This window comes from Pholis gunnellus (assembly GCF_910591455.1).
Source record: "Pholis gunnellus genome assembly, chromosome: 24".
Classification (NCBI taxonomy): Eukaryota; Metazoa; Chordata; class Actinopteri; order Perciformes; family Pholidae; genus Pholis; species Pholis gunnellus.
Genome location: NC_136551.1, coordinates 3,880,090 through 3,907,576, shown reverse-complemented (window position 1 = coordinate 3,907,576; position 27,487 = coordinate 3,880,090). Strand labels below are relative to the sequence as shown.

The 27,487-nt window shown below is 48.7% G+C and overlaps 1 protein-coding gene across 1 annotated transcript in view; it reads left to right on the top strand.

The window, feature by feature from the left end:
• Window positions 1-27,487, top strand: part of LOC306715613 (receptor tyrosine-protein kinase erbB-4-like) — a gene marked incomplete at both ends in the record, with an annotated part of 174,725 nt that overhangs the window by 138,903 nt on the left and 8,335 nt on the right. Inside the window, 7 exons of the mRNA XM_079186035.1 lie at window positions 179-333; window positions 2,086-2,130; window positions 3,706-3,838; window positions 9,559-9,681; window positions 10,328-10,426; window positions 13,124-13,309; window positions 26,984-27,145. Of these exons, the coding sequence (XP_079042161.1) occupies window positions 179-333; window positions 2,086-2,130; window positions 3,706-3,838; window positions 9,559-9,681; window positions 10,328-10,426; window positions 13,124-13,309; window positions 26,984-27,145 (903 nt within the window). The remainder of the gene's footprint in view (window positions 1-178; window positions 334-2,085; window positions 2,131-3,705; window positions 3,839-9,558; window positions 9,682-10,327; window positions 10,427-13,123; window positions 13,310-26,983; window positions 27,146-27,487) is intronic.

Sequence of the window (27,487 nt, the reverse complement as noted above, 5' to 3'; positions counted from 1 at the left end):
TTATTTCCTTCACCTCCTTGCCCATTATTTTTAAACATTTCTTCTGTTGATTCCCCCTCTTTCCATCCTACTAATCCCTTTACTGCGCCCTCTTATTTCTTTATTCCTCCCTTGTACACCACCTCCTCCAAACCCATCCTCTCGTCTCCCTCCTCCTCGCTCTGCTCTCCTTTTTTAGGGCCCGGACCAATGTGTAAAATGCTTCCACTTCAAAGATGGACCCAACTGTGTGGAGAAATGCCCCGACGGGTTGCAGGGGGCCAACAGTTTCATCTTCAAGTTCGCCAAGGCCAACAACGAGTGTCACCCCTGCCACGCCAACTGCACCCAGGGGTAAGCCAGCGAGGACACATGAAGATGTGTGTCCGGGTATAAAGATTGTTATTATAAGTGTTTGCTCCCCTTTAGACTTTCCGCAGCGTCCCTCTGGCTTAGAAGCTTTTCTGCCGTTAAAAGCACGGCGAAGACATACTGCTCTGGGCATTGGGCGCCTCCCTCTCGAGGAGAGAGAGAGAGAGAGAGAGAGAGAGAGAGAGAGAGAGAGAGAGAGAGAAAAAGGGGGAGCGGAGGAGAAGATGACTTCATCTTGCAGCCGCTAGATTCCCCCGACCTGTAGCTGGCTTCTGGTGGCTCAGAGGTAGAACGCGTTGACCCTTAAGGCCATGTGGAGTATAGAGCAGATGAACTATAAATGAAGGGATGGGGGCAGAGAGGCAGTAGCTCGAGGGGAGATGTGAAGCCGTGGGGGGGGGGGGGGGGGGGGGGGGGTAGAAATGTAAGATAAGGAAGACAGCGAACGAAGGTTGCAAGTGAGGAAGTAGGTGGGTGAGGTGCCTGAGGTTCTATAGAAAAGAACATGGTATGCTGGCTGGAAACAAAGAGCATCCCAACACAGTGAGTCACAAATCAAAACATCTGATGGAGGTAACGTTCACCCCGAGAGCTCCAAACATTTCTAGAGAAATGATTCTCCAGTCTGCAGCCTGATGCTGTGTGCGCTGGAGATCCAGCAGGTCCAGATTTACCTAATGGGACAGTCGTCTCACTGAAACAAATCAATGAATCACTTGGTCTGTCAGTGCGGAGTGAAAGACTTCTGAGGGGATAAAGGAGAGGTCGACGGATGTAAAAGAAACAGGTGATGAAGGGAGATCACGGCCTTCACTCGCAGAGATGCACGGCGCGGGGGAGCTGAAGGGGAGAGATGTGAGCCGAAGATACTGCGACTGGCGTAAAAACAACAGGAAGTTAGTTATTGTAGTTTGACCGGACTTACAGCCCTCTCAGCATATTGGTAAGAAGTAAATCGGAGAACAATGTGTACTGTACCTAATGATGTTTCTTGTCAGACCACTCCTTTGTTCTCCAGGAAGGAAACAATGCGGCACGCACACACACACACACACGCATCCACGCACGCACGACATCGGATCAACACTGATTAATCGCTAATTAGCTATTTGGTGCGCCATTTAATTGGCAACGAAGCGACTTTGGAGGAGCCACAATTGTCACCGGTTTAATTCCGAAGTTGCCGTGCTCTCCTAATTTGCTGTGTAATTTGTTGCGTCGTTGTGTGCTCGTGCAGTACGCACGCACACACACACAGACACACACGGGAGCGTTAAAAAAAAAACGTTCCCCCGTGTCTTTCCTGCTGTCCTCCACTCAAGGAGGTAGAATTAATGAGCAGCCAGCAGTCTGCTTTAATGACTTCCTGCTTACCTAATGTTTAAAAACTCCACTTGTCAGCGGCGTGTTATCAGCACTGCTTCCCCGTGCCTCCGATTGTTGAGAGAGACGCGGATCGAGAGTACTCGCCGTGTCGAAAGTTCCCAGATGATGCAGAAGTGTCTTCTCAACATCGCGCCAAACACACGCTTTCAACAACGCTTTCCCAATCCCAACGCTTCTCCCCGTCATATTGACAAGTGGTCAGCCGTGCTCCTGGATCCCGTCTCCCACAGGTCCCCCCCCCCCCCGCCCAGTGACAGCTGACTGACGTGGAAGAATGACAACACGAGGCCTACTCAAAACCCGTCCCTGATTTAATGGAGGCTCTCTCTTGGTTTGTCTGCCCTGCAGGTGCGTCGGGCCAAGACTCCAAGATTGTGTCGGGATGATGGACAGGTAAGAGATCTCAGGTTACACTGGTGTCGTGGGGACTGGGAGGCCAGCATCAGATCCTGCCGCTACTCATTAAACGTCCTCAGGATACTCATTAATTAAGTGCAGACACCTTTTTTTTTTGGTATCCTGTGATTGATGGGTGACTTAGGAATGTTTTGCTGCGGTGTGAATCATCGTGTGGCCTAATTTGTGCCACTGTTAACATTTATCAAAATGTTGTCGGTGGACGGTCATTTTAATCATGAAAGAGAGTGCAAATGTAGACTCTCGTGCAGTTGTTTGTCCGCTAGTCCTGGTTAAACGTTAAAGACGAACCTTCTCTAAAGCGTAACGTTTCCAGCGTGCTTAGCAAAGGGTCAATTTTTCGAGAAAGCATTTTGTGCCACGCGACCTAAATAGCCTGAAGACGAAAACAACAACAAAACTATTAAAAATGCCCATAAAAACAAAGCGATCTTTCCAACTCGAAAGAGTGTTGAACTCATTAGAATTCAACCAAACCAGCACAGCCATAAAAAGGGGGTCTTGAGCTCCGTTTTAAGAGAGGAAATGAGACCTCTCTTTATTTTCCCCTGCTATCGGCTTTCTGCTGAGTCTCTGTTCCCAGAGATGTCCTTTTGCTCACACAGTGGCATTATTCCCCCCCGTCTCATCTGGTGACCTCACGTCGCTTGTAGAGCCTTTCCTCCTAATTGGAGAAGTCCTTACCCTTGTCTCTCACCTGGTGCTGTCACACTCTGTTTCTTGTCCCCTTTCTCGTCCCTTTTTGCTTTTCATTCCATCTCTTTTAATTCCCCCCTATATATTTCCCCCACCATCTCTATTTAATTCATTCCAAACTGCTGGATTACTATTCACCACATGGCTGTATATCTCGTTATGTCAAGACCCGCAGCCTCTTTGTAAATCCCCCCCCCCCCCCCTCCTTCTGTTTCGTCAGAATCGATACGGCGAAAGCTGCGGCGCCTCGCTCGCCCGTAGCGCCGTGGTACAAGAGTCTTCCATTAGCTGCTAATGGCCTTTACAAAGAGAGAGGAGCTTTTGGACTTCACGTGTCGCGGTAGAAGCAGGTGTTATTCCGCTTCTGTGCGGTTGTGTTTTCAAAAAGATGAAGAGGGCTGTGAAGAGTCTGGCCGAGAAGGTGAAATGGAATACGGATAGGAGGGGAAGGATGAAGGCAGAGAGAGGAATAGAAGGACTGATTTGAGTGGTGCCATAACAGTCGGTACAAGTGCAGGAGCTATGTAAATGGCAAAAGCATTAGTGCCATCATTAGAGCTTTTAACTTCCCACCTTTAGGCTTGACTTGACTCCAGACGATTACGAAGCGTTCTCATGTCTTTGGAGCGATTGTCATATCTAACGTACAGCGTGAAAACATGGTTACTGCCTTTCTTTCTATTATTGCGCTTGCCTGGTTGTGTAATTACAGACAAGAGAGAATAAGGTTGTTGAAGCACTTGTAGGAAATAGCCGTGCGAGAGAGTATTTTATTCATCAGCATCTTTCCAAGTGCCTTTTTGGTTTTTTTTTGTATCTTTCAGCAATGTCTCTTCTCTTCCCTCCTCTCTACAGGACACCGCTAATAGCAGCTGGCATTATCGGCGGCCTATTCATCATCGTCATCCTGGCGCTCAGCGTGGCCGTTTCTGTCCGACGCAAGAGCATCAAGAAGAAGAGGGCCCTGCGGCGCTTCCTGGAGACGGAGGTGAGAAGGGGGTCGCGGGTCACGACGACGACAAATCAGTTTCGACCGGGACGTGCTTGGGAATGCTATTTTCCGTATATTTCTGTTTGAGGTTTCAGATTTTGGAGATTAGAGGATGAATTGCTGCTTGTGCAACTACAGGATGGATCGGTAATAGCTTTGGACAATTACCGCAGTGTAATGAGTTGTATTGATCCCAGAGAGGAAGTTGGGAATAGCATCCTCAAAGAAGCTTCCCCTTGTTTTAATGTGGCAAAGTTTTAGTTTGCTTCATAAGCTATTTTTTTTATGTTTGGGTGCGGGGGCGTCCCACGTTCCTTGAGTTGGTTAAAAAATCCTTTCTCTCAAAGTTGCAGTGCACTTTTTCCAGATGGATGCCAACCAAACGCAAACCATGAAGCTTTAAACCTTGGCTATGGTACTTAGCCAAACCGCGCATGGCGCAGAGGGTTTTAAAGTTATGCGCGGCCATCGATCTGGCCTTGCAGGAGGTTCATTTGTGTGGAAGCATCAGACAGCGGGGGTGGACTTTATATTCAAAGGAGGGAGTCAAAGATCGTGGCGTGGTGGGTGCAGGGTTGATGTGTGCGCTCATGCTCCGGTTGATCAGCTTTGTTGCTGCTACGACGCGCCGTGTTTCCTGTGTGCTGAGTGGCCTCGCCTACAGGAGTGGGGCAGGCTGCTTGTCAGTCTGCATTAGTGTAATTTACAGGTGGAGGCTACAGTGTTATAGACAGCTGTCAGGCTGGAGACGGGAATCGCAGGAGGGCGGGCCACGGGCAGTCTCTGCCTCATCCCAGCCACACACATCCATCTTAATCACCCGGGCCCTGTTCCGACAGCCTCTTGACCGGGAGGGAAGTCTTCAGTCCGAGCAGATTCGCTAATGTACTGTCACAGAGAAAGGAGAGGTGGTGCAGGATCCGGCTGGAGGGGGGGGGGGGGGGCGTCTTCTCGCCAAGACGGATTTTTTGCTCCGTCAAAAGCTTGACTCAATGCTCCACCGGGATAAACGTGAAATAGAGCCGGCCGAGTCAATTTCCCCCATCCTTCAAGGAGACCCCGAGAGTGTGTAGAAGTAATTGGACCGAATCAAATCTGTAACGGCCGTGACAGGGTCGGCCCTACAGGTTAGACGGAGCGCTCGTTAGGAGCAGGTCACGGGTTCAGCCGTGTTTTGGTGTCCTGAGCGTGACCCTGAATACAATTCTTGCCTTTTTAATATGTGCATTTCCACCGTGCGCATGCTTTGTACACACGCGCAGAAGCCGTTTACGTTCTATCTGAATGCTGTTTTTAAAAAAAAATACATGCACGATACGCTCTGGACGGCTGGCGAATGAGCGTTCTCTTATTTTCGAAGGAATGATCGAGTCTGTGAACGGAGATCAAGCGTGTCTGGATGAGGGGTTTGGGGACAGCGGTGGCTCAGGGAACCCCCCCCCCCCCCCCCTCCCCCCTTTTTTCAAACAGAGAGCTCACCTCTTGTGTCAGACAGGAAAGCGATGCCTCCAGTGCACGCTGTCAGAACGTGATCTGAGCACTCAGCCGGCATCTCCATATCAAGGACACGCGTGGAGGCTCGTGTTGACTCGCAAAAACGCGCCGCGACTTCATTTTCTTTAATGTTGTCTTTGTTTTAATATTCTCTGCCTCTTGTCTGTTCTCGCATTCCTCACCTTCCATTTTTCTGTTTGTGTTCTCCGTTTTGATCTCTGCCGGTCCATTTATCCGTCTGTCTCCCTCGGGAATAAGCACTTTATTCTTCTATCTTTTTAACTCTGTCTTCCTGTTTTCTTCCCCGCTCCCTCTCTCTTTCACCTTGAAAGAAACATAGACTTTAAAAAAAATAAAGAAATAAATAAAAAGCCAATCTCACACTGTGGTGCCTCTTAAAGAATCCCCTGAACACAAATTGCTTTGCTCGCAGGGAGCGACAGCACAAACAGCAGAGTCGCCCCACTGTTGCAGCTCCCAGGCCTTGACCTTTGACCCCAGCCCAATGAAGCGGGACTAATGCACTCGGAAGGTCTTCTTCCAGCTGCTTTGTGCAGACACGGGCCGCGCAAGTGTTCCAGCACCACAGGCTGCGGACAGCTCTCACGCTGCTTACACTGGGCTCTCTTCTGCTTTCCTCCAAGACGCATTTCAGCATTCAGGGGAGCTGGACAGCTCCCGTTGTTTGCTCCGGCTGAACGGAGGCACGGGATGTCATTACAAATGCATGCAGCACAGCCGGGCATTGTTCAAATACCCTGAACCTGCATGTTAAATTTAATTCAAGGTCCCGGCGATTTCAAAAGACACCAAATATGTCATGTTGTGACATCACGGAGAAGGTTGGCCAGACACAAAACATATGCACTTATTATGAATTTAATCTTTCAGGGACATTAAAGTCCATTTGACCTGCTTCTAGTTTCCCCGTGCAGTGGCGGGTTATCATTACAGGCTTGTTTCCGGCGATGTCCGCCTGGTCCTGTAGAGCTCCAGTGATGCTCCACACAGGGTTAGCTGGATCAGGTCTGTCCCAGCCAATCGGGAGCCAATCAGGCGCAGGCACAGTCGAGAGGGGCTCGGGCTCGGTGCCAATGGCCTAAACCCACGACTCTACTTCAGGAAAAAGAGCCTCGGAGAGAAGAAAACATCCACAGGCATTTGTACTCCAGCCAAGTCCTGAGTTTCCGGGTCTCTCAGAGAAAGATTTCCACAAGAATTCACGTGTCGTAACTAAGAAGTGCAGTGAAAGGCTGCTCTTTAAATGCAGATAGCGGAGGAAAAGTGCCGCTGGGATGGGCTCGCTAATGCCGAGAATGAACGGCCTTGCATACTGATAAGCACGCCCCCCCCCCCCCCCCCCCCCCCCGCTATCGTGTGCAAATGGCCTTAATGAGCTCACTCTGTGTCATTGTAGAGTTCCAAAGAAACCCGCGAGAATATTTTACTGGGCCATCAAGATATCCCAAATTGGAGAATAAGGACGGCGCGGGGGGGGGGGGGGGGGGTGTGTGCGAGGGAGCAAATGTTCGGCTTTGTGACCTTACGTAGGCGGGGAACGGTTGTCAAAAAATATGAATCGGAAACTACAAACTTGTTTCACCTGATTTCAATTACGCGATGCGGCACGATGTAGCGATGTCCTACGTGGGGAATGTTAACACTAAAGCCGGCACCCGAGGGCTCGCAGTGCAACCTTCTGTTTGAGGACGTTGTTTACTTACTCGCCACAGAATAATTCTGGGAATGTATTCCTGCTCCAGGCTTTGAGCATACTGCTCATTTGTCCAATGAAGCATCCGAGTCCGGCGCGCCGCGTCCACCGGTGAGGCTCATTTGGCAAAGGCAAGGTGCATTATTAGCCGGTAAATAAAGCGGCGTGGTGAGTGTGTGTGTGTGTGTGTGTGTGTGTGTGTGAGCTCCAGAGACTTTTGCAGGCCATGAGTGTGCATCTTATTTAATAGACCTCTCCTCTCCTCCCCTCATCAGTCCGGCCCGGCTTCGTCCTAATGAAACAATAACAGCTACAGCCTGTCGCCATCTGCTCATTCTACTGCTCCATCAGCTCCTCTCCTCCTCCTCCTCCTCCTCCTCCTCCTCTCGTGCTGAATCTCTCCACTTGTTTTTCAGCGTATGCACCGGCAAATCAAATCATGCTCTTTGGCCAAATCCGGGGCTGATGTGATGGATGTCCTTCCTGCTGTTGACGGAGTCTGCAGTTAGTGCTCCTGTGTACTTAAATACATACGTTAGACATTCACAACCTGGCAACTAATGAGCTTATCGTCGTTAAATCGCTCATTTTTATGCGACAGTGCTCAATCATCATTGTTGGCGTTTTAATCGTCAACGTGAATGTTGTTTCTTTCCTTTGTGTCTTTATTTAAGATTCAATATGAATCCCTCCGGGGGCTCCTGGGGTTTCTGTCAATAACGCAGACATCGGTTAGCAGAATACCAATCACAATGCAGCAGCGTTTTAAGAAGTACTCGTGAGGCCAGTTGGTGGCGGCGGTTTTTGTCCCCCGCCAATCAAATGTGATTACAAATGTGAGTAGTGATGAAGCAGACGAGCCGGAGTTCTTGAGTGCTGAGCTCTTCTTGATTGTTGCTTATTTCGTTGTAAATATTGAGTCTGCTTAAGATTTGAAGCTCTCGGGGGCTTTAAAAGCGCGCTTCATTTAGCAAGTGGCACCAAAACCGAATCCTTCTTGACACAAGTGGATTGGTTCATTCCTGACCACACTTGATAAAAGACAAATTTCACTTCGAGGTCCAGCAATTCTGGAGCTTTTGATCACAGTTTGGCCCAAAAAAATGACACAGCAAGACTAAGATGGAGGTTTTCACTGTTACACAATCCCTGAGTCATGCTCTGTAACTGCCACAGCGCCTCCTGTCATCTCTTTCACTTCCCCTCAGTATTTATCCCTCGCTCTCTCCCTCCGTCTGCTAACTTCCCTGCCCGCGGTGACATCTCCGCGGCCTTACGCCGCGCCTCCAGGCCCCCGTCCATAACAACAGACATTAAACGACGTGTCATTGCCGAGCTGCGGGCAATGTCATCCATCCTGGCGTTGCCCCGGCCCCGGCGGTGCGAACGCCGGTCCTATTGTGCTGATGGTTTTATATCGCATTAAGCAAGTGTATGGCTGAGCGACTGATATATGGTCTCATTATATTGTTTGATGGCCGTGGCTGAGCTGGGTGATTATGCCGCTGATAAACCGCGGCGAATGAGGGACCCGATAGGCTGATAGGCTCATTAAGACGTGTATTGATCAGAGGTATTGACTTCCTGTGTGTGTGTGTGTGTGTGTGTGTGGGGGTGTGTGTGTGTGTGTGGGGGGGGGTGTTTAGTGGTTGGATATGTGCTTCCATCCGTGTATGTTTGATGTTCATGAGCGTGAATTTGCATGTGTTGTCAATATTTGTGTGCACTGTACATGCATGTAATCTGCATGTGTTCAGAGATGTGCACAACATGCTGCCATATTCGTTCTGTGTGTGTGTGTGTGTGTGTGTGTGTGTGTGTGTGTGGCTCTTCCATCCCTCTGGCTCTGGTCTTTTCTCTGCTTTTGGTTACAGGTGCCAGCTCCGTGCTCTTTTATATTTAGTAGCCGGGGCTTTGTGGAGCGGCTAGTGGTGAGGCGGGTGGGTGGCCGGGCCAGCTGCTGGGATCGCTGCTCGGTGTCAGCTGTTGCTGGCAAGCCGGGCAGCGCGGAGGAGGCTCGTCATAACCTTGGATTGGAATTGTTTTGTGTGTGTGTGTGCACAGCTGGTGAGCCGCCGCTGGTTGTCGGCTGTGATAGCAGCTGACAAACCCGGCCTGTGATTTGTTCAGCGGTGGGCACGCCGCGGTCCACGCCGGCAACTGCCAGCCCGGACAGCGGAATCATTTGTATTTCATGAATGCGTGCGTGTGTGTGTGTGCGCGTGTGTGTGTGTTTTCCAAAATCATGACTAATCCTTGTTCACCTCGCACTTCTCTTTTCCAAGAGCTCTTTGCTTATTGCTTTAAAAGGGAGCGATCGCACCCTGAGGCCCACTCTTAAGAAATGTTTTTCAGCATTCAGCAAAACAGAGGCACGCTTCAGGTTTTACATTCCAAAATGAAAGCCCTTGAAAGCCCTAGGAAGTGTATGCTTTTTTCTTTTCTTTTTGCACTAGAATAGGTGACGAATACATGAATAACAGTTTGAATGTGTGTTTTTTTTTGCCAGCTGGTGGAGCCCCTGACCCCCAGCGGAACGGCCCCGAACCAGGCTCAGCTGCGCATCCTCAAAGAGACTGAGCTGAAGAGGGTCAAGATTCTGGGTTCTGGAGCTTTTGGAACCGTCTACAAGGTCAGTGTGTGTGTGTGTGTGTGTCTGCGTCAAAGCGCCTGCTGTTGGGGTGCATCATTCACACACTCCTCACTCAGATGTGGCCGCCTCCGCATTGCAAATCAAGCGGCGGCAAGTCAGCTAGAAGGCGAGGAAGACACTCGAGAAGTTCCTTTCAAGTAGAAGCGCCCCGCGTAACAACCTAAACAATAAGCATAAACATCGGCCCTTTTGTAGCAGCGTCTCCTGACAGACACGAGCCGAGGGCGGCTCAAGGACCTGGAACAGGAACGGCTGTTTGCTTGCCAACTTCCCTGCCCTTGGCAGAATTATTCCCACCACCCCGAAACTCAGCAAACTCATTGAATAAATCCGGCGTTCTCTGCATTCCTCTCTATTACAGCACTGACGGGCCTATTTTGCTTTTATCGCCATACTTTAATACAATTAATCTGCATACATAGCGATACATGAATTTATCGCCATGTTATGATCCTAAAGCTCTTGGCTCGGGTCTATTTCGGCACCACACAGTGAGTAAGAAGTGTTTCATCTTTTATTTTGATTTGAGGAATGAAGCGCAGGAAGCAACCCATCAACATCATCAGCGCCTTAGCTGTGGGTGTTTACTGAGACCGTATTCATGGGGATTACTTGTGTGTTTCAGGGCATCTGGGTCCCGGAAGGTGAGACGGTGAAGATCCCGGTGGCCATTAAAATCCTCAACGAGACCACGGGCCCCAAAGCCAACGTGGAGTTCATGGACGTGAGTGTTTATGTCGCGGCGGCCGGCGTTCGCGAAACCGGGATTGTGCATTCGCCGATAAATTCTTACGAGAGTACCATCTCAGTCCGAGCCAGTAATAAAGCGAACTCCGCTGTGCTGTACAGACAGGCATGTATTGAACGAGACTCTATTAAAAAACAGCACTTGTTTATGAGATATGGCTTCATTGGAATCCAGGAGCGATAGAGGAGGAGGGAGGGGGACGAGCTGGGGAGTTTCCAACTCGTCCCACCTTATCTTCGTCCACCTCTCTCCTCTGTCCTTTCTTCCCCCTCTTCCTCCCTCTTTTACCCATCTTTCTTTTCACACCGCAGCTTACTTATCACCAGGTTTTTGCAAAAGGATCGTAGTTCATCTTCAATATTGTTTTGGATGTTTGCCCAACTGTTTAAATCCGCTGCAGCTCTGCATCCAACTTCTTCCAACTCCATCTTTTCTTCTTCTTCTTCTCCTTCTTCTTGCACACAAGCCAAAACATGTGGAGTAGCTCTTGCAGAATGATGGTCCAGCACCTCGGAAACATAAATCTGTGCTTGTTAAAACATTGGTCAGACAAAACGAGCCTATGGAACATGTCACCTTGGACTTTTTCATAGACGATAAATTACGGTGAATTCTCGCGTTACTGAAACAACATGGCCGTGCTTCCATCTTTTATTTCCCTTTCTGCCCATTTTTTATTCCTCTTCTCTTCTCTCCCTGCATCTTCCCTCCTCTCCCTTCCCTCCCTCCCTCTTCCCCTGTTCCCTCCCAGCGGGGGCCCCTGTCCGTCCAGAGCCAATATGCTCCGTCTGCCGGCTTGTTAAACAGCAATCTAAAGGCAGGCTCACGCCTCGCCGCTGGGAAACTAGCCACTGGAGTGCCGGCTCCAAAACACACTCCGAAAGTCCACACATATAAACACCAATAACCAAACGGCGCGCACTTTACAACAAAAGGCTCCCCAGGTGGCGGCGGCCTTGTGTGCGCGAGCGGCAGGCTGATTTGTTTGTGTCGGCAAAAATGTGAATTTTGAGTGAGCGAGTTGATTATTCCATGTGAAATGCAAAAGCCTAATACGGCGCACTAAATTAGTGCGTATCGAAGCACACACACACACACTTTCACACGTGTGTGTGTGTGTGTGTATGAGGGGAAGTGAGCAAGTGAGCTAGATTGGAGGGGGGGGGGGGGGTCAGCCGGCAGTAATGGAGGTCAGCGCTCAGGGAGACGAGAGAGAAACCAAAACACACGTGCACGCTCATGCACGCACACACACACACACACACAAGTCCTCGTTATGTTTGCACCGGTGCAATAGTATAGCCAGACGTGGGTTACGAGTCGCGGGTCTTTTGGGATCGCAGCGAGAATAAAAGCACTTTTTGTTCCACACACACACACACACACAGGTGTCCTCCTTCGCTCCCCCCCCCCCCCCCTCCCTCCCGTCTTCTTCGTCCCGAGGTGTGAGGTATGCATGGGAGGGGGTGGGGGTGGGGGTGAGGGAGCAGGTGGTTTTATGAAGTGGAGATGTAGTGGCACTACCTTGGGCCGCGAGGCTCTGTTTAAATCAGGCCGCTGATGGTGCCAAAAGCCTCTCTACGGCCTATTGCCCCCGCCCCCCTCCCCTCCCTCCCCTCCCCCCTCCCTCTCTCCTGTTTAGAATGAATCTACTCACACCCACACCCGCCACCCCTCTCCCCTCCAAGCTCATTCTTTAGCACCTAAATTTAAAAAGGCACCTCATCTATCTATCAGCTGCCCCGGGGGCCGAGCCTGGATATTCACCTCCTCCTCCTCCTCCTCCTCCTCCTCCTCCTCCTCCTCCTCCTCGACCGTTTGCCTCGCGCAGACACAGCGAGAGGGAGTGCAACCGTGTCCTTGAGTGCGTGAGATGTGGAGTGTTTCGGAGAGCTGCCAAGAGAGTGTGTCCACATGCGAGAGCGTGTGCGAGCGAGAGAGGCAGACGAGGGGAGCGACTGAAGTGAGCGTTTTTAAGCAGCGGCTCCGGGTTGCAGCTTCTGCTCTGCCATAATGCATATTCACGCCGGCCACGAGTACCAGCCCTCGCCTATCATAACACTTCATCACCACCACACATCCTTCTGCTTGCAGCACCGCAATAACAATTACCCGACGTCGAGTCCCAACTGTTCAAAAACCTCTTCGGCCATCTGCCGCAGGACGGGATGAGAGAGATGAGACGGAAAATGCATTTACACGCCGTATCAAACCGGGGAGAGAGCCTGTGAAATCAGACACGCAGCGACTCTGTGTTCGGCGGTGTCGGCGCAACAGCTAAGAACTGTGTTTCATGCATGTTCAAATATAAATGTAAAAAAGGCTGCGTTTGTGCAGCTTTGAAGGGGATTTCTGCAGGATTTTTCCTCGCACAGTGGGAATACTCTGTGGACAGATGCCTTGCATGCAGATATAGTCATCATTCCACAAGTCTAAATTTATGCATCCAACTCCGGCTGCAGAAGGAAGTCCATGGGTAATAGATGCAATGGACTCCCAAGGTGCATTTTTGCAAGAACATCCGATCACCAAGCTTGAAGTTCAGTTCCTGATTATTCAGAATATTACTCTCCTATATTTGCCACAGATAAATTATGTTTTGAAATGAAATGCAACAACCTTCTTAGTCCCTCTTTGTCCCGCTCCCCCCCCCCCCCCCCCCCTCTCACCCAGGAGGCCCTGATCATGGCCAGCATGGAGCACCCCCACCTGGTGCGCCTGCTGGGCGTCTGCCTGAGCCCCACCATCCAGCTGGTCACCCAGCTCATGCCCCACGGCTGCCTCCTCGACTACGTGCACGAGCACAAGGACAACATCGGATCGCAGCTGCTGCTCAACTGGTGTGTCCAAATCGCCAAGGTGAGAGACGACATGCTGCACTGTATGTGTTGGCAGGTGTGAGGGTTGTAATAGATAGTTTGTGTTAATGTTGCCAAGTCCACAAGCTCAGATTGTTTTTGCAGAGACGTGATATTAGTGTACGTTCCAAAAATTCTTATTTAAACCGCTTTCAAAACGATGTCGTGTCTGATCGGGATGACCGTTGAGTCACTTTTTTTTGTGGCATTGTATCAAGATCTATGCAAAATGTGAGCTGCAGCTTTACGGTACACAGCCAGGGTCTATTGTTGTTGACTTTTTCGTAATAATCTCCTCCAGTTGGCCCCCCGTCGATCCTAATTATCCTCACTGCTTGACATGCTGATCATTTCCACAACCCGTCACAATGACACGGAGGGCCTTCTGACGTCGCTCCGCCGCCGACATGCCTAGTTTGCTTTGAACTCCGTCTTAGAAGAGCATCAACACGCGTTAGCCTCTCAGGGAATGAGTGACGGGCGCGAGGAATGAACAAATTAAACACCCCCTTCTCTGCCGCACAAACAAAATCTGCACCCGGATTTCGTCCAAACAGCAGTAGGGCTCGAGATATTGTGTGTGCTCTTGCTTACCCAGAGAACATTCCTGTTTTCTTTGCAAACGAAGTCAACGCAGCCAGACTGCTCCATAGCGTAACTGCTGGGTGAGATTTAACATCTCTGAGTTATCACTCTGGGACGGCAGTCGGGCGCTATGACATGATGTGCAGGCATCTGCTGTGACACAGAGGCACCCCCCCCACACACACACACACAGACACACACACACACAACCCCAGGCTGATTTACCGCTGGCACTGATCAGCCTGATAGGATTTTAGACAAAACAACAACTGTTAATATTCTACAAGATTAGTTTTAATGCCGTTTTGCTCATGTGTATTCTGAAGATGGACGGTTCTTCCCAATGAGGTTTCAGCTTCCAGTGCGTCTAAAATTGCTGTCAGTTATTTTTTACTGGTCAAATACTTTGTATATGCACGAAGCATCTGTGTTGCTTTACCGCAGGCCACTGATCCATTTATCACAACGCCGTTATATTAAACACACTGTTGCAATGGAAATACAGAGGTGACGCCGCTTCACTTATGTTAGTTATTCATAGCTTTGTGCCTCTCGAGCATATTGAACAGCGACCTGATATCACAGAACGCTGTGTCCCTGTGATCGCGGCCCCGCTGAAGTGACGCTAAACGACACAAACGAGGCACAGAACTCCCCGTCACATCCAAGGTTGACTGGGACAAATTGTCTCCGGGGATTGTTCCCAAACATGCAGTCGCACAGTTGGAGCGTTCATCTGATCCCTGATCAGATAAATTACCTGTGTGGGAGAAGGGAGCGCTGATCAGCTGGGACCAACAGAGATGGTAAAAGAAAGTGTGGTGCGTCACATCTGGATTTTAAGCACGTGTTGAGATCTCAGCTGTTTGTAAGACTCCATATGAGCTCCTTACAAACTAGCATGCTGCCACGGGGAAAAAAACCCGGTAAACCCATAAACTGCGTGTTCATAAATGACCCGCTTGTGCCATTGTTCAGATAATGTCCTCTTTCTAAAGGACTCCTTTATGAGTCGGACTATTGGATTTGATTCATATTGGTCATCGTTAAAGGCAATATATCTGTCTAAGTCGGGGATGAGCGCTGTGGTTTCACGGGGTGGGGGGGTTATTGTGGGAGGTCTTAACCCTTTATTCCCCCATGATGGATGATTCCCAGGAGCACGGGGAGCAGGTTGCTTAAGCTGGTACTTATTGCCGTAATTGGATTCGATTTCACCTGTGGCGGCAAGAGGGGAAGTGTCAGTTTCTTCTTAGTGGTTCCATAAGTGAGGAAGAGCAAGAGGGAGTGTTATTCACAACCTTTCCTCGAACCCACGCGGCACGGTGACATTCAACTCTGTAGTAGTTTGATTGTGATTGACTGCAATAACTGCAGGACAGGTCTTGTGGCCGGGTGGAGTGTGTGGATGAAGGTGCTTGAGCGATTGATTGGAAATCAAAGACTGATGATTAGTTTTCATCGAGTGGATTTGGGAGTCACATCAGTGGAGTCAGTGGGGGTTATTTTCACGCTATCCTTTCCATTATTGCTTCCATTTCTGTCAACATGGAGACATATATCTCAGGAATACATGTGTCATGTCATTCTTTTCATTTGTTTCAGAGTAGAGTATTTATTAGGTCTTTACAAAATTCCATGGCAGTCCATCCAATAGTTGTTGAGATGCGTCCAAAGTGGTGGACGAACCAACTGGCCGTCCTGTGAGCCATGTCGCTAGCAGGGCTAGAAACTAAGCTAATCTACGCCAAACTGCTCATGAATTGGATTAAATGTTAAATGTCCACTCCTTACTGATGCAGCTATGTGTTCCCAGTTACAGCAGGGAGCCCATTTAGCAGCATGTGCTCCAGACCAGTCCAACCCGAGCACACGGAGTCAAGCTAAATGCTCACAGCATTAAAGCCAGAGAAAGCTTGTTTCTTCTGTTTTATTAGCCTCATGGATCTTCCATCACATGGCCCCGAGCTATTTTTCCAAGCCAGAAAAAAGACCGACATTCTCTGCGGTGTGTCCGTGAGCAGTAACGTGTCTTCCCCGTTCATGTGTGCGGCTTTTGCGCCTCGGTGTGTATCCGAACACGTGCCTGTGTGTGTGTGTGTGTGTGTGTGTGTTTGGGCATGTGTGCCCAATAAATAACTCTGAGCCCTCTCCTCTGAGTGATCTTTGCACTCTCAAGGTAATGATAGGGAACCTGTCCTCCAGGATAAACAGCATCCTTCCGAAGAGACACAATTTCCTAGCAAAGAGGAAAATAATTTTCTGGCTTTAAAAAGGATGCTGTTAAGATAGAGGAGAGAATAAAGCAGGTATTCCATTAAATAACACAGAGAGAAAAAATAAAGGTATTTACTGAATACTGAGGGCCATAGGATGTAGTGGATACATTTTCCAAAGTACTTTATATTGTGAGTGCCGGCAGAGGAATTCTTTGAGGAATTGAGGTGCTTTTATTTCAAGGAAATTAGCTGGAGCCAGCACCCAGTTAGCTTAGCTTAGCATAAATACTGGACACAGCTAGCCTGGCTCTGTCCAAAGATAACAAAATGCTCAGGCTCAGTCAGATTGTGTTACTTTCAGACACAGGCTATAGCTGCTTTAGCTTAGCGTGATGCTAGGCTAAGCTAGGAAAGCTAAACTAACTGGTTGTCAGGTCCAGCTTCATGCTAAACAGACAGAAATAAGATTTTTGGTAAGGTATCAAAAAAGTATTTTAAGGAGCAATGCCACAATTACTCGATAACAAAAGTCAGAAAATCACCAATATACAGTGCTATACTTTGATTACCAAAAGTATTCATGAGTATAATTGCACTCCATCGCCTCCTATTCAGTAGCGAGACAAGGGAAACCTTCCAATCATCATTCCACAGTATATCACAAAGTGATTGAAAGAATTGTCAACACAATGACGCCGGGATATATAATGTATTCAGGGACCTGAACATGTTTGACACAAAAGGAGGAATATTTACCTGTGAAATGTAGTGCAACAACGACGAAGTGGCGTGCAATGGAAATACCGAAGTATCTCAAAGGTGTATTTGAGTGGATTCCAGGACTGACGCGAGCGTTCGTTTGTAGCGTGTTTGGCCAAAGAGAAAAGATAAAGCCTGTCCATACCAGCTGCAAAACCAACCAGGTGGAGAGAAACGTTCCCATTGTTTTCCTATTTCGCCATAATGTTGTGGCAATTTGCCAATCCCCCCCCCCCGCCACCACCGCCACAACAGCACAAACACCCGCCGTATGTGGGCTCTGACCCGGGCAGGTGACCGCTGCGCCGCAAATGGATTGGCCAAGGCCTGTCGCCAGGCAGTGACTCTTCATCACTGAGTGTTTTGGGCATTGAGATAATGGCCCCCATTAATCTCCAGCCACACTCAGGGCTGCCCCACTCCCACTGCCACACACAATGACTGACGCTCGCACAGCGGCACACACTTTCACATTATACAGGACACACACAGAGGTCTCTTTGGATCCGTGCGAATGGCCTCTAATTTATTAGTCTCGATCTTTCCTTTCCTTTGTTTTTTCTCCTTTCCTATCTTTTTGTTCTGTTCCCTTCCTTTACTTCCTTTCAGGTGTGCACTGCCCTTCCCTTTTATTCCCCTTCTTTTCTTTCTTTCCTTTCCTCACCGAGCATATCGTTTTCTTCCTGTCTTGTCCTTTCCTTTTCTCTCCTCCGTCCGCTCATGAACAGCTACATCTCCGTCTCTGCCCATTTCTCAGTTTCCATGGTGGCCAAGTGCTCGCGCATGTTTATCGGAGGTCAAAGTTCACCCGGCGTCTCCGTCTACATTACCCACTCCAGGCCACATATCCTCAAATGACCTTCTGGTTCTGGTGTGTGCGTTTGCGTGTGTGCAAATGTTTGTGCAGTTGAAGAAAACTAGGGGGAAAAAGAATGACCTCGTTCTCCAACTCTTCCTGCGTCTCCCTCTTGTCTCCATCTTCTCTTTATCACTCACTAACTGATTCTCTCTTTCCCTCTCTACTCACCCTCTCACACACACATATACAGAGTATTTTTTTTCATTAGGTTTTGGATTATTAATGGAATAATTAGGTTTGGGATGTATTTTAATGAACAAATCAATCACTGAATTAAATATGGGATCGGAACTGAGTGTATGCAGGGCTACGAGAGTCTTTTAATTTGCCTCCCCCTCTCCGCTCTCCTCTCACTTTCTCTCTCTCTGTCTTCCTCTCACAGTCTCTCTCCTCCGGCTCAGTATAATGAAAGTAAAACAGATTCGGCAAGTCGCTGTCCTGCCGGTGAAATGATTGGCTTTGACAGTGAAGTCTGGGCTGGACGAGGGTCTTGATTGTTTGTGGGGTTTTTTTTTGGCGGGCGGCTGCTTGACGTGAGGCCGGTATCTGGGCCACGTTCAGGCGTTCGCTCGGCGAGCGGTGATGGAGCGGAGCGCCTCGTATAAACATACCCACGGGCGAACTCGTGGACTGACGTTAGCGAGACATGCCCTGCAGGGGAAACCCCTCCAGTTAGAGCAGCGCTCTGGTGTCATGGCGGCCCTGGATGGCGTTTTACAGATTGACAGTGCTAATGATGGCGCTGGACACCGACCTCCAAACATGTCTCCCGCGGTGAGCTTAACCCTGCACTGTGTTGTGGTAAAAAGCAACTTGGAAGCAGGTGTGCGTAAGCAATGGCGTGATCGCTTAAATTGCCAGTATATGGCTCCCAATCTTTGGCCCCCATATGTGTGCATCCATGTGTTAATGTCCCCCGTGTGTGCGCTTCCACAGCAGGTTGTGTGTTGAGATTTGCATCCCGCGGTGGCTCCCCAGGAGACGCCACCCGATGGCGGGAGATCCAATCTGGTCAAGCTTAGCGCGGAGCCCTCCGTGTCATTCGCTTCCCCGCAAACGCCGCTCTGTGCTGAGCAAACACATATCGCCTGGGCTCATTAGCCAGGCCTTAGCACTCCCTCCTCCTCCTCCTCCTCCTCCTCCTCCTCCTACACTGCTGCTGACATTTCTCCTCATTTTAAGCTTTTTATTCCGACTGCGACACAGAGGTCATGTTTGTTAGCGTCAACCGGGTCAGCTAAATGAACAGGTGGTCCTGAAACATGACATCAGATCAGTTGACTTTCTATGCAAAGTCACTTTGGTTCCTACCTCCTTGCTCCTTGTGGCACCCCAAAGATTTATCTCTTTCTCCAACACATTGTTCCCCGTCTTTGTCTTGTATAGATTGTCCTCGTACATCTTGAGAGCCTCTCTTTGTCCGTCATTGAGAAACACTATAGCCAACTGCCTGCCAGGGCCCCCTAAAGACACACCATGGGCATGCTCAGAAAAGCCCCCATGGAGCTCCTCAGAAGAGTCAGGCGTACATGCTTATTTACATCTGAAGGATTTCACAGAAAGATGCCGTGAATGCATCTTTGTTTTCAAGCGGCACACTGTAGTGCAGATGTCGGCGCTTGTTGCCATCCTGAGAATGTGAACGCAGCGTCTTACAGCAGCAGCAATTAGCCAAAGAGCGATGAAAACATTCTGCCAGGCACTGAAAGGCAATTAGGCAATTATGAAAAGTAACATGACTCCTGTCAACAGCGGGGTTGATGAGCGAACGCGACGCAGCCCGGAGGTGAAACCTATTTTTCTCCTTGTTTATCGTCGACAGGTTGAGCATGTGTAGTGTGTTCGAGAACGTGAGAACCAAAGTTTCAGTGTGTTGATGGATACTTTCATCCAAGTTAGATGCTCGGGTTTAATGCAATTCTGGGCTTCTTCAGTTGGATTTTGGTTCCATTTTGGATCCATATTCGTTAGGCCTCCAGTGTAATATATCAAATCTTAAGCCTTTAAAAACAACACTATAGCATCAAAACACTTTCTTGACCTTGGAAATAATAGTGTAAAAAAAAACAATCCCAACTCAAGGACTGCTTACTAGCTGTTTCCAGACCTTTTTAATGGTCTTCTTCAGCAGATGGAGTTGAAAGGCGACACGTTCTTGTTGTGTCGGCTTAAAATTTAACCATTAAAGTTGACACTTGACCTTGGAATCAGTCATTTGGTAAAACAGCTGCAACTCAAGGCCCTCTTACTTGCTTTTTTCTGTTGCTTAAAGCTGCAGTGGTCCAATATTATTTCATTGCGAAAGCCAACGTGGACAAGAACTCCTGAAAGTGCTGCGGATGAAACAGAGTTTGCATGTCAACAGATCCATTTCAACGACAACTGAGTTTCAAATTTCATCCGCTGATGAAGTCCATGTCAATTTCAAACAGTAAGCATCCATATACAGTATAGTGAATGATTGATGTGTTCACTGCCACGCTATACATTCACTTTCTTTTATTCCAGTCTGTATTTTCTACTAAAACACATACTAAGTCATCGTGAATTTAATACCGTCAGCAGGCTCTATGGTAGTGATCCATGTTCAGCACTTCACTTCCCAGGGGCTTCATTAATAATGCAGTCCCACAATTCTTTGCATCTCAGAGCTTGTCGGGAAAGCACATCACGCCGTGATTACCAAACAGTGCAACCCATAATACTATTCTACATCATAAAAAAAAAAAAAAAACCAAAACCAACTAATGTGCACCCTGAGCAGTTTTCCCCTTCCTCCAAGCACGTTCACAAATTCCTCCGCACACACACGCACACACACACACACACACACACACACACACACACGGACCAGTCCCCAGGAGTATGCACATGTCCCTGCTGATGCAACAAAACGAGGAGATCGGGTGGAGGCAGAGGAGGAAAGAGCGCGAGGTGATGAGGAGAGCGGTCGGTGGAGGGATAAGCCCCCCCCCCCCCCCGGGTCTTTCCAATTATCTGTAAGGATCAGCAGTGCTCAAGGATGCATAAGGGGAGGGATTTGACTGGCAGATCCACTGGGTAGGAAGGCCTGATTGGATCGGTCACCTCTCTCCGCACACACCCGTTACCGGTGACGCCAGAAGCCGAGGCTCATTAGCCGCAGACATATGCACGGCGGCGGCGGGAATTCGCGGGGATTCTCCTGCAACTCTTGTTTCTGTAATCTGCTCGCTGCTTTTCTTCCATTATCAAGTCCTACAAATGTCATTTTCAGAAAACAAGAAACTCCGATTCAATTTAGTGCAATTAAGTTTCCATGTTCTACATAATAGCAGCCGTATTATGAACAAACAAAGGGAAATGATGCTCCTTTGTGGGCCCACGTATATGCAATCATGAGCCCGAATGTCCGACGGCTTCTCGGCGTGATAATAACCCGCCGCGATGAGAAATTACAACATCTCACTGTCACAGCAAGTAGTGGGCAAATTACAGGCATCGGCGGGAAGGTTGCGCGTACACCCCTGGTGCTCAGTTGATTGAAATAAGGGTCAGATCGCTTCTTTGTTTCTCCCTCCTCTCTGTTTGCTTCACCTGTCGAACTCCGAGGCCGCTGAGCTGTCGATGAGACCCATCATTACTGTCCTCGCCGCCGCCGCCCACAGGCAACCTCCAACTTCACAGGATCTCGCTTGAGCGCAGATAATTGATGCTTGGACGGCGTCGTCGCCCAGCCAAGGACATTTTAGCCGCACCGCTGCAAATGTCATCTTTAGTCGGGAGCTAATCATCGACTCGATATAGCCAGGAGTGCTTTGTTTTGGATCCACGTTAACTTTAAGGAATTGCAACTTTACATCGCCATCTTTCCTCGAAAGAGCATGAATTCATCCCGCTGATCAAGTTGCTGTTTCCCCCCTTTCTAATTCCTACTGCAGCAGCCCAAAAACTATTGACATTTGCTCATGTAAATTTGCCTGCGGCGGTCTTTTATTGCCTGCACGGTGACATTTCGGATGGATCTGTATGTCCCACAGGGGAGCTGAGATCATGGCGACAGAGCTCGGATAATTTTACATTCGCTTCCCTCTCTTGAGGCGGACGTAATTAAGAACGAAAGCAAGCAAGCGCCGATCATTGTCGTGCGACATTGTATTTAAACTCCGCTCCCTCAGAGGGATTTTAAACCTCGCGTTATCTCTCACCGTGTTCTCACAGATGCGCGCACACACACACACACACACTCAAAAACACACTCCGCTCAAGGTTGCTGGTTTTGCTGCTCTGTGGTTCCTGAACGGCTGAATGCGTAGTAAATGGGCCTGCTATGCCACCACTGAGCCGTCGTTATATATGTCACATTATGGCACGTTCAGCTGAGTCGTCCGTTAACCGTCCGAACCATCCAGTGACGCGCTTTGGAGCTTATTGGTTTCCATGGAGATCTTTTCTTTCTTTCTTTTTTTTTTAATGCAAATTGCTCCGTGCTGAACCGAGATGTGAGACGCTTTAGCAACAGATTTGTCTCCACTTTCAAAACAGTGTTTCAGAATAAAATCTGTGCGAGTATTCACCTGATTAAAGAGAGGAGCATCTGGACCTTGAAAACACACACACACACAAACAAACACACACACACACACGCATGCTTTGGGGACCGCCAGCTCGGTGGGAATTCTATCTCCGGCGCCGCACACGGCACGTGACAGACGACCACCTGCACCACCTGAGCGGGCCCATTGTGCACGCTCCTTATCGCACCGGTCCCAGTTCTCGGCGTGCGGACAGTCCCACATTGCTCACATTGTTGCTGCCTCTTCGCCCGCTCGGCGGGGCGGTGGGGTTTCAGCATAGCATGGGGGGGGTGGCGGTACACCACATGCGGCGCTCTTATCGCTCCCTCTGGAAACAGACACCTCACCCTCTGGTTCCTGTACCGAACTCGTTGTGCTGCCTTTTTAATTTCCATCTTCTCTCGCCGTGAATTCGCAAATAAACCGTGTAGCTTATGGACGCGGCGCAAGCGTTTCGACCCAAGAGTTGGACCACGAAGACAATTTACCCACCGATGGTTCCTGGAAGAGCATGTTGCCTGGCAACTGTCTGAATGGCTATTTCACGTCAGTGTATAGCTCGCGTTGGCAATATCACAGACAAACACCAGATCCGAGTTGAATTTATCACCTGCTGTACTCCATCATGTCCGCCGTCCTCTTTCTCCACTTACCGTCTAACTGCTCGCCTTTAAACCCAGCATCTTTTATTCCACAGCACCCCCCCCCCCCCCCCCCCCCCCCCGTTCCACACTGCTCCTCTCTTTCTTCATGCCTGGTTTCATCCTCTTGTTTTCCTCCATCACCGAAGACTCGGATCTGATATGAGTTGGATGTAAAGTAGCGAAGAAGTAGAAGCAGCGCGGTGGTGCTATTTGGCTACGCAAGTCGTGTGTGACAGTTAAGCCGACTTGTCCTAAAGCACACTCTGACTCTTGCAAAGGTCAAAAGTACAATGTTTAAAAAAAAATTAAAAAAAAGTTTGAATGTTTCAAACTAGTAGCACTTCAGGCCTCAAACATAACCCAGTGTCATTTGGGATGTTCAACAGTGCTGCTGGGTCCTTAACCTTGCTGCTCCGGTGTAGCATGTGGCTTAGCTCTCTGTGTCGAATGTGTTAAAATGAAAACATGAAGTAATTCCACAATGAAGCAGCTAACTCGCCATCCAGGATTCAGTTGCTGTTTCCAAGGTGGATACGTGCCATTTCGGAGCTTGGAGATATGAGTAAATGGACAAATTGGTGCTCCTTGCGGGCATTTGAAAGATTCAACCGCGCCCGAAGAAAAACAACCAATCAGAGCAGGGGACTCTCGAACGCGGCGGTCCGATCAAACTGTCAAACTCGGCAGCTCTGATTAAGTGTTTCTCACCTCAAATGTTTCCCAGAAACATATTTTTCGTGAACTAGCTGTAAAATGTGAAAGTTTGCTCATTTTACAGCTTAAAAAGTAACTGAAATATGTTTCTGAAAACATTTGAGGTGAGAAACGGGCAACAGAGCAACAGAATATTGATTCACAATTGACTAGAGCTGGCTAGTTTGACAGTGATGGACAGCTGCGCGAGAGACTCCTCTGATTGGTTGTTTTTCTCTGGAATTTTGCAAATGCCATCAGGAGCACTAAAAGGAGGCGGAGGAATCTGACTTTTTGTCTGATTGTCTGTCTCATGTACTACTATTAGGATATAGTGACAGTTTGAGCGAATGTGCCAAAAGACGTTTTTATCAAAGGTACCAACTGTAGCTCTAACATCGTATTTTAGCTCCTTTTTCACGACCTGTCAAGCTGTCGTACAGAAAGTCAAGTTTTCGCTTCAATAACTTGAAAAATTGGCTCTTTTATAGGTTTTACAAGTTCTGAGCGAATGTAATGCTACGCCCTTGACATCTCTGCATGCTCACTGCCGCCTCGTTTTTCCTTTTCCCGGTGACCTTCCCCGAGGTTGAATGTCGCAATTCCATCGGTCGGTGTCACAGACTTTAAGATGCACTCCTCTTAATTCCACAAGAGCTTAGGCCTGTCTCGCTGCAAATTCAGCAAGTGCTTAAGGGCTCTGACGTGAACTTTGGGAGCCTTTGTGCGGATTGTTAGCGTTTGCAAACCTGCAGACTTTCGAAAAGAACTTGAGCATAAGTTACAGCTTTGCTTAGTGCATACACGTATACGTTTTCACATGAATGTGTTGTTTAGGTGGTTTTTTTTGTACTTGTCAGGAAACTAAGAGACTCAGGCAAGATGCATTTTCCCTCCCATTTTTGTACATCAACACACACTTCAGCTTGCCTTCAAAGGTCAGTCGTAAACATATACTTTGAACTCTGAGTGCAGCGGTTCAGGGGAAACTTTTGGAGTGGTGCACTAAGTATCGTAGCTCTTCCTCCGAGGCAGACGGCTTTGCTTTCTCCACAGTAAAAAAAGAATAAAATAATGGCTGAGAGAGAGAGCACAAAGGATGAATTTGCCTTCCGCGCAGGTACTTCACACGTTCACTCTTCATTCAAGCTGTTGTTGCAACTTAACTTTAGTTTGGAATTCCCTCAAACCTCATCCATGATTCATTAGATGACCAACACGCATTCGTTTCTGTAATACACTGAACCCTACAAGCAATCAGGGAAGCTCAACCAGAGATGACAGGTGGCCATCTCTACCTGTCAATCATGCACAGGTAATAGTGTGCGGTGCCCCAAAAAAGGAAGGAGGTTTGGAACAGAACAGTGATGTTATTTACCAAAGTTGGCAGGTTTAATTACTTTCCCTGCAAGTTCCTGTATGATCTACTATATACAAGTTATGTAATCACAAATTATCCAATTCCACTTCTATTTTCAAGGACTCCGGGGAGTGTAACACTTAAGCAGTGTTAAATCAGCGGGACCCTCTCGGCCTGAAACCGACGCTGGCCCCACATCCTCCTCTGGGATGCTGGTGTTTACCGCCCAGAGTGGCTGAAAATTAATTGGCTCCTTGAGCTGCTGTACATTCCCCCTGTCAGTGCGATGGCCTCACCCTCATTGTGCTGTCACTTTAAGTCGAAGTGTATTAATGGACTGTGTGGGCCATTGATTCCTAATTCCTCTCGACGTTGACATCGGGGATAAATATTGCGTGGCGCGGTCGTCTTCAGGCTTATTGTAATCAGCATTGTTATCGATCGCCTGCCCGAGCCCCCCAGAAGTAATCTATTTTAAATACACTTTCAGCAAAAAAAAGGGGGGGGGGGGGGGGGGGTGTCCGGGGCCTTGTCCCAGTACTTTGGCGAGGACAGAGGCACGGGGACTGTGAGGATAAGAGGGGTAGGTAGTGTCCCGAGCTGGTAGATATATAAGAGAGAGTGAGAGACGTTCAGACAGACTGACAGATAGAAATATTGCGAGCGTGACCGAGTCTGCTCGGTGAAATATGTCTTGCTTCAACATGTATAGGTGGTCTCCCGGTGGTCTCTGTCAGCGCGCGTTTGTCTGCGCGTCTGTCTCCGTGCGGCCGGCGGATGATGGATGAGGGCTCAGCCAGCGGCGAGCCAGACGCTATCGATTTATCCTCACATTTGTCTTGGAGGGAGGCGGCGCTGGTCAACGAGCGTTTCGACGCAGCGTGCCTCGGATCTGTGCTCACACACACGCACGCACACACACGCACGCACGTACGTACAGTGTTTTCACAGCGTTTCAAAAGGACAGATATTCTTCCACGCCAGCTGAGGCATGGGCATTGGTTGGAATTTTTCCGTTGTCTGCCGAGCACGACGACTGCCTTCTTATTGATCCACTTGCAAAGTGGCATCCACTTGTTTAACATCCAGTCTAATACACTTCAATTGGCCCAGCCTTGCCTCGTCTGCCTCGTTTTGTTCAGCTCAGAGCGCACAGGACGTGACAGAGGAGTGTGCGTCTGTGTCTATGATGACTCGTGTGTTTTAGGATAAATCGTATGAAATAAAACAGGTTTTCTTTTTTGTGCCACTGTCAAGAGTTAGTGCTCCGTTGAGCAGCGCATTAAGGCGGCAAAGCAAAGTTGCTATTCTCTCCGCCCCAAGGCTTTGTTTGTTTTTCCCCCGTTACGTGCTCCGCTCGTTTGGTGTTTCATAATCAACGTGAACAAATTGGAAGGACTTCCATTGTTCTCTCTGCCTCGCCGTCTTGAAAATGGCCCCCAATTACGGGCGGGACAAGGAGGCGACATGGCAGGGACACAATCTCGGTTATGACTGAACACGATTGCGCCGGAGTCTGGACACGTTACAAGAAGAAGATATTGACGTTACACACTTGAAGACACACGGCTGGTTTTATCTTCTAGTTGTACGAGCTGCCGTGTCCAGTAACAGTGGAGAGGAAGGCGCCCCTGCGACGTGATTATTTAACAATCTTACTTAGAAACATTTCACATGTATGTTTCACCATGCAGGGATGTAGAATTTGACTAATCTCGACTGTATTTTTACTTGTCAAAAGTTTGAATTTCTGACTTCCTGACATCTCTGGGATGCCATAAAAGAGTCTCTGTCTCCATGAGTCGTATAAAAGTGATGTATGATGGCGATGAAAGATTGAATCTAAATGTTTGGCGGGCGTGCCATTAATGATGACAGTTACGGCAATACTTTTCTGAAAGAGGGTGACATTTACCTCATCGACGATCTCGGACCGCACAGATCGCGGAATAGGAAATGATTAACGTCTCACCTTCTCTCTCTCTCTTGTTCTCTCTCAGGGGATGATGTACCTGGAGGAGAGGAGGCTGGTCCACAGGGACCTGGCGGCCCGCAACGTGCTGGTGAAGTCGCCCAATCACATCAAGATCACCGACTTCGGCCTGGCGCGGCTGCTGGACGCCGACGAGAAGGAGTACAACGCAGACGGGGGCAAGGTTGGTGTAAGTGGAGGGGCGAGCGTGTCTTGCTGTGTGTGTGTGTGTGTGTGTGTGTGTACAGTGCTTACCCAAAGGACAGGACAGCTTACAGCAAAACGGTAGTAAACACTGCGCAGAAAAAGTAATAAAACAAAAGGTCCAGGGAAGGTTGTTAGGTCTTCGGGGCCAAACGCTTGTGTGTGTCTCTGAATGTGTGTGTGTGTGCATCTACGAGAAATGTGTCAAAAAATACATTTTTTGTTGTTGTTTCTTTTTTTCTCATTCATATTTTCTTTATTACTCAAGAGCTTGTCGACACTTTGAAAAACATCTTTTTTCCATCTTTTAGCAGGCACAGCGGAGCAG